Source organism: Cucumis melo, chromosome 9 (assembly GCF_025177605.1).
Source record: "Cucumis melo cultivar AY chromosome 9, USDA_Cmelo_AY_1.0, whole genome shotgun sequence".
NCBI classification, from domain to species: Eukaryota; Viridiplantae; Streptophyta; class Magnoliopsida; order Cucurbitales; family Cucurbitaceae; genus Cucumis; species Cucumis melo.
In genome coordinates this window covers 22248522-22256567 of record NC_066865.1, presented here as the reverse complement: position 1 = coordinate 22256567, position 8046 = coordinate 22248522, and the positions used below count along the sequence as shown (strand labels likewise).

At 26.1% G+C, this 8046-nt stretch overlaps 1 protein-coding gene across 1 annotated transcript; it reads right to left on the bottom strand.

Moving 5' to 3' along the window:
• Nucleotides 1-3434: 3434 nt before the first annotated feature.
• LOC103482607 (metalloendoproteinase 1-MMP) lies at nt 3435-4863 on the bottom strand. Its single transcript, XM_008438850.3, has one exon. It carries the CDS (start codon nt 4643-4645, stop codon nt 3554-3556), a length of 1092 nt encoding a protein of 363 aa, XP_008437072.1. The 5' UTR covers nt 4646-4863; the 3' UTR covers nt 3435-3553.
• Between the last annotated feature and the right edge of the window lie 3183 nt (nt 4864-8046).

Genomic DNA, 8046 nt, shown 5'->3' with positions numbered 1-8046 from the left:
GTTGATTAATTAATTTAGTAAACTCTTCTTTTTTCTCATAATTATTATATCTTCTGTCTTTACTAAGTTTATTGTTGTTTTGTTCAAACTCTTTTGATTATCTGTTGGCACATTTACTTTACAAATTTTGAAAACATATTCCCTGTACGAAATAACGATAATTTTATTTAATCGATTTTAATAAAAGATTAAATTTTAAAAATTAAAATTAAGATTTATTGAAACTACAATAATTAAAATTTGAACAAATACTAAAATATAAGAGCAAAATTTTATTTAATCCTAAAAACAATTGGCATTTTAACCCATTTTAATATAATGTAAATTGGTCATGTGTTAACGGTAAAAAAAAAACGTTTATATATTTAGTTCAAATATTTTTTTGTTCTTATTATTTTTTTCCTTTTTTTTTTTTTTTGAAAGTCCATAGACATAAATATTTTATAAATATTTTTATTTAATTATCCTTATAGTCAAAATTGACATTTCATACCTTTATATTATGCTATTTATAAATGGTTTAAATTGTTTGTGTTGATTGAATGACAAAATCTCAATTTAGAAATAGTGGAAATGTCAACTAAATATTATTAAAGGAATGTTTTCAAATAGTGAAACCTATCCAATTTTCCATAACACATTTTAAGGGTATTCATAAAAAATTTTCGTAACAATATCTTTATTACTAATATATAAAGAATCATAAAAGAAATTAAATTAATAGACAAACATTATGGAACTAAAATATGATCCGAGTTTTGGAAGATTCGTTCAGGATATGAGACTTTTATCAAAGTAGAAATTGGGCCGGCCCAATTTGGGTTTTAGTGGGCTCCTTTTAACTTACGATTGATTAGACTAACGCATCATCTTATCACATCCACAAAAAAATAAATAAAAAAATAAAAAAAATAACAATCTATTGTTACATAATATCTTCTTTTGTGGATACTAAAAGATATCATTTTTTAACTTTCTTATATATATATATTATAAGATGGATAGAAAATTGTTTCCGAAAGTTTATAACTAAAAATGTCTCCCCGACACGACACCTGTACATGAAACTATGGCTCTTTTTAGGACAAACAATTATAGAGACAGAGAATCATACATCTAGTTCATTTTAGTAACATGAGTTCGTTTAATTTCACGTAAACCTTTGGATGAAATTTTGTTGACTAATATATATACTTGATGGGTAAAGGTTTAAATAGATTTTGACCAATTACTTAGATTTAAAACATGCTTTTTTTTGTTTTTCAATTATACGTGGAAAGCATTTAAATGTGAAATGAAATTTTGGGTAATTAAAAAAAGTTGATATTAATGTCTTTGATCTTAATAGTCAAATTCATAGCTTTAATGAATGTATTGAGAAAGCCTTTCAACCCATAATATGGTTCAACTTTACAAAGTAATTACATTAATGATAATTATTTAATAAAAAAAACACACAAAAGTAAAAATATTTTTATACTTTTTCTTAAAGGATCTCTTTTTAATATTTTTACATAATTAGACTTAGGTCTTTTAACTCCCAAAACTTGACTTTTTTTTTTTTTTTTTTTGTAATATTAATTTATTGTCTTGAAAAGACTTGTTATTGATGGCTTTTTCTTTTTAATTTAAAGAGTATATAATATTTAAAGAAAGTTATAGTAATTTTAAAAAAAAAATGGGAAAGGAAGAAGACCCGTTTAGGTTTGTTATATTTAAAAGGTCAATCGCTATCTATGGATGACTTTAATTGTATGATCAAAATTATATATATATATAAGATTAATTTCTATTTAATTTAGCAATACACAAAGGTTTAAAAATGTAAATTTGAAATTGAAATACTAAATGCCCTATGTATATATAATAATACTAAAAACAATGATGCATGTCATGACATATTTATCTCTTAGACAAACATATGAGTGACTTTGGACACACCATGACAAGTACATGAGATTAAGAAAATAAAAACTTAACAAAAACAAACATCTAAGTCTTATCCAATTGTTTCTATCAAACAAAAGCAATAGAAAATTGTTACAAGATAAAATTGTTTCGATTCAAGAAGAATCTAATATTAAATCGCAAGTCTAATCTCTCAATTTTAAGATTTATGAGACACCCATTACATACTTAAACTTTCAAAAGTTTAATTCTAGTAAGTTTAAAACTAAGTTTTAAAAATCGTAGACTTTCAATTTTCGGTTTAATAAAAAATTAGAGCCATCAAGGAATGAACTTTGAAGAATGATATATAATTTATATTATTGTTAAGGATGATAGGGTTTTGCTATTATCTTAAGTATAAAGTGATACCCAAATGATGATTTTAATCCAAAAGCTAAGGTTAGGCATATTCTTTGTTAAATCTCAATCAAAATATTACAATATTATACAAATAAAAGTCTCCTCTAAGTCAAAAACATTTTCTCTTGTCTTTTTGGCTTTAACTTGTTCTAATTAACTTTCTTTCTTCCCCATATTATTGTCCTTTATTATTAGGGCTTTCTTTCACTTTGGCAATTCCATTCTTTAAAAGTATATACTTTCAATTGGTCCACACACAAAGACACACCCTTCATTACACATTTCAAATTTCATATAATTTTTGTATTTATTTTAATATAATGTTTCTTTCCCTATCTTTTTCTCTTTCTATTTTTCAACAATTTTTTTGTTTGTCCATTTGATTTCTTTGTTATTCAAAACTTGACACAAATGTCTTTGACCAGCTTGAATTTTCCATTTTCTTTTATATATAAATTAAATAAGAATATGGTGTGAGGTAACAAATAGCTTAAATTATATTTAAAGTCCATATATATCTTTTAATGTCTCAATTCATGTTAATTTAAGGACTTATAGAAAGAAAAAAAAAAAAAAGATTATGTCCAATTTTATTTTGTAGGCCATAGACCATTTTAAATACTTATTTTATAAAGAAACAATCAATTGAAGTATTATTATGAAGATCCTAAAATTATTACATATTTGAGTTCATCACTATTACTTATTAGTGAATAGAATAGTGAAAATTAAATTAGTTTCAATGCTCTCATTCTTCTCTCCAATCATTATAAGAAATCCACATAGAAACTAAAAACCTTTTTCCTTCCCATTTTTATAAAAATTATAATTAATCATACTATTCGGTAAAATATTATCTATTATTAATTTCGTACAAAAATAAGTAGGGTTCGTAAACAACATTGTTGATTGATATTTAAACCTAACTTTTGAAAACTTGATACTATATCAAGATTTCAATATTACAGATATAATCCAACTCTTTCTAGTTTCTTATTATATGAATCTATTCTTTAAAAGTTGTAAGGGTATTTTGATCTTGATTATAATCAATTCAAGTAGTTGCTATAGTTTGTAAGTGCTAGATAACGGTTGTATAGATTTTTGTTGTGAACAGAGTGAAAGAATGATTCCCTTTTCCTTTCTTTTTGATTCCTTTTTTGTGTTTTTGGTGTAACTTTCCAATACATATACACTTTGCAAGTACAAAATGAAAAAAGGAGAAGAAAAAAGAAACCCTAAATCACCAAATCATAATCAAAAAGTAGAAGAACAATAAGAAGAGGAGATTAGAGTTACTGTTTGAAGAAGATGATGATGATCCATTACTGTTCATCGATTTTTCAGATTCCAAGAAGGATTCCAATTTGAAATTAGGGTTTGTACCATACAAAACCTGAATTCCTTCAACATCATCAATCCTAAGATCCACCTTCTTCCCTCTCGGACTCAAACTCGGATACATCACCGATTCCTTCACCGTCGAATGAGCCAATCCAAGAACATGCCCAATCTCATGCGTTACAACTGATTCCAAATCCACAGCTACTTTCGATTTCTCCTTCTCGAAATTCACCGCCCACCTCTCCGCCGCATCTAAGTGCAGCCTTCCGTTTTCCGGCGAAAACGCGTGCGCCAAAACGCCTAATACTCCGTCGAACGCCTCTCCGTCTCCGTGATCGCCACGGTAGAATCCGATTCGGATATCTGATGAATCGTAATCGGAGGACTCTGTGAAGTTCAACGGAATCACAGCGGACCATCGCGAGAATGATCGTCGAACGACTTTGCGGATTTCTGATGAAGTTAGATAATCGATTGTGTAATCCGGTGAGAGAGCGTAAGTTAAAGTTGATGATCGAATCCATCTCGGTTGGCCGTTAAAGAAAGCGTACCGGCGAGTTGAATGAATTGTACTTCCGTTGTTGTTGATTTTAGTTAGGTCACTAATTCCACATCTCGGTGACATGATGCTAGCGATTGTTTCGGAATCAAGCTTTCCAGTGACTGATAAACCTAAGCGATTTTGATACAAACTCAAGGCCGATACGAATTGATCGTCAAAGATATCAGAGAAGTTGTTTTGAGGAGGAATCGGAAGGTAACCGAATCGATTCAAATACTTCTTCAATTCGGACATGCCGTTAACTTCTGTACCCTTGCCGGCGTCGAGGAAGCGAGCGAAGTTTCTCCATGCGTAGTAATCTTGGTTGTTGTTATCGGGGAAAGTTCTGGCGGGAAAAACAGGGGAGAAGAGGAAAACAGAGGAGGAGAGGAAGTTGAAGAAGAGGAAGAAGATGAAGAAGGAAGGGTAATAACGGAAAAACGGAAACATGGTGATATTATTTGGCAGTTATCGGAACAAAGGGAAATAAAAAGGTATTTATCAATTTTTATTATATATATATCTTTTTTTTGTTTTATAAGAATATGAAGAGTTAATTTGAGAAATGAATAAATTAATTTGGAAAAAAAGAGGAAGGAAAATTGGATTTTGGTTTAGGGGGAAAAATGGAGAGAAAGGAATTGAGAGGGAAAGTTAAGAAGATTCTTCTTCCATGCCCTCCTTCCTTTCCTTTATATTTGGAGATTCTGACTTTTATTTTGGCTTTTCTTTGGAGTTTGGTTAACAAACCATTACACTCCTTTTTTTCTTTAAAACAAATACATAATTTAGTTATTGTTTTCAATATTCTTTTTCTATTATATTTTAAATATTCTTTTTCATAACTTCCAAACTAAACTTTGAGTTTAATTTAACTCGCTAAGCTTGAAGTTTAAATTGATACAACCTCAAAATTCATATAAATTAATATTCACTTTGTTCTGATTGTATCCAATTTTAGTTTATATATATTTTAAAACTAATCCATGCAATGTTGTTGATTGTTTTAATAAGAAAAATTACTATTTAATCATTGTGAAAAATAAATCTTGTTTTCTTCATGTATGAAAATAATCATTATGAATTACTAAATTTAAGTTTTAGTGAAAGTTGAAGGGCTCAATTGAAGAAATTTTTATATCTAAAGTTTTTTTTTTTCTATTTAAATAATAGTTTTGAAAACATCTAATTAGGTCTTTAGAAAATAATATTACAATATTTCGGAAATGAATGTCAAAATTTAAGAATTTATTTTTATTTTATTTTGTGAGACTCTAAGATTGAATTAGGCACATAAAATGGAATTATAAAGTGTTATTAATATTATGTAACGAAAATCAGAATTATAATACTTAGTGGGTTTTGTCTTTGAACTTAGAAATAAAATATGAAGTGATAATTAAAGGTGATTTGGTATAACTATATAAAGGGGTTTGGCCGAAGTTTCACTCAGTTTGTTCACCAAATATTTTTGTCATTTTTATTATAATTTATTGTTCTTCACCAAAATTATTGATTTTATTTTATATTTATAATGTTTAAACATCACTATTAAAATTTTTATTCTTAAATTTAAAAAAAAAATGAAAAATTTTTATCAACTTTTACTTATTTAATTTGTTTCTATTAGAATAGAAATGTTGATTTTAGTCTCAATACTTTTACTTTCATTTTTTATCTTATCTATTTTTATCATGAAATTTCATTCACCAAATCTCTTACTATGTTATTATCATAAATTTGTATATAGTGGGATTCCATTGTGTGTAAACATTTTAGTGTTAAAATTTTACAAATTGAGGACAAATAATATAAAATCCATTTTTATGTAACAAAATAAACATTCATTTCTAAGTAAAAAATTAAACTAAACCTAAAACTATTATAATGAACGAAAGTTCAAAACTTAGAACCACATGCGACTAAAAAAATTGAATTTTCATGTCACGTAAATGATTGCCACTATCATTTCATGACCCAAACGTTTATTCGATTCAAATAAGGGTTAAGTTCTAAATGCTTATGAAAAAACCTGTGTAGATATAATTTATCACAAAAATAGTGAAGTTTAAAAGTATTAGTTTATGGTTTTATCTAAAAATACGAATTAAATTTTATAATCTACGTTTTTTAAGTCAATTAGTTTTCTTCTTAATTTGACAAGACGCAAAAATGAGATATTCGAACATCTAACTTTTTGATCGATGGTATATATTTTATATCAATTGAGATATAATATACGTTGAAAAAATGATATTATTAAAATGTTACGTTGAAATTAAGATCAAGTCAAGAGATTTCTTAAAATAAATAATAACAACATAACTTAAATAATACAATGAATTATTCAACTTGACTTCATAATAGAATTTTTGTGAAGTCGTTAGTTTTATTAGACCTACAAATTGAGAGTGTGTTTCATAGGAATGGTTATGTTGAACCTTTCAAAATTTTAAATTAGTTAATGATTCATTTTCAAAATTTAAAATTTTAAAAATTAAAAAATAAATGTGAGAAACGGATTTTGAGAAGTTCGATAAGGCAAAAATAAATATAGAATTTATTGATACACGATTTTTCTTTCTTTTTCCCTAATTTTAGGGTTTAACGAGTAAAGTGAAAATTAAACTTCTAACTATTTCGTCTATAATATATATTTTAACCAATTGAATTATATTTGGATGGACGTTTAATTGTTCCTTCTCTTACAAATTATTAGGATTGTTTTCATGATTCTCTTAGTATTCTTTTAGTATTCATTTTTTTAAAGAAAAACCTATACAAATAATCATTCATGATTCTCTAAGATAATAAAAGAAATGAAAATTCAAACAATAAATATACACAAATGGGATTAGAATACATCAAATATGTATAAGTCTTAAAATAAATAAAAATGTAAGTTTGATGTTTATTCTCCAACTCTTCATTTAATTCTAACATATTATATATATATATATATATATATATATATATATATATATATGTGGTATTCTCTCTTAATAAATGCAATAAAATATATATACTTCACAAACCACATGTATTTAGGTATAAATATTAAATCAATATTATCAATTCCAAAAATTATTAAATTGTAAATTAATATTTTGTCAACTTTTAACATAGTTGAACTTATCAAATAATCATTGGTCATTTTTGAACTCACATATCAAATTCTTTTCTTATATATATTTGAAATGTAGTGTTGTAATGAATTATAATTATTTGTTTGTTTGTTTATGTATTTATTGGTAACCACAAAGGTAAAAGACTAATTTATGGGTAATAATACCCTTCCAAATTTTGATTAAAAATGAAAAGTCTAATAATTGTATAAAAAAATTTTAGATAGACACTGGTTTTTTAGAATCTTAGTTGAAAAAATCAAAAGGGATCGAACTCACACTCCATATAAGATAAATATATTTTATTTCATTTATTATCAATTGCTTTTGAGATAAAACTCTGTACTATCTAATATAGTATTTGATCCAATCAAAAGAATTGTTATCTTATCCGATCAAGAGCGAGAGGAAACGAGTATTCGGTCCAATAAAAAGAAATTGTAATCGAATTCACTCAGGAGCAGTGAACCTATTGACACATTTAGATGTATTTAAAAAAGATTTTAAAAAATTAAAATAAAAGTTTTAAGGGAATAAATAAAGATAGAATAAGGTTAGAATGTGAAACCAATTAATAACCTCTCTTTGTGTTTAATTAGCATTATATTAATCCAAAATCTATAGGTTTGAAGAAGAAGGTGAACCACATTTAAGTTTGGTTTGATATATTAAAGGGTTAATTTGTCTCATAAATAATGATGATTGCATCATCCAATTAGGAGGAGA

Coding starts and splice junctions, on each gene's coding strand:
- LOC103482607 (XM_008438850.3), bottom strand. CDS start 4,645: ATGTTTCCGTTTTTCCGTTATTACCCTTCCTTCTTCATCTTCTTCCTC.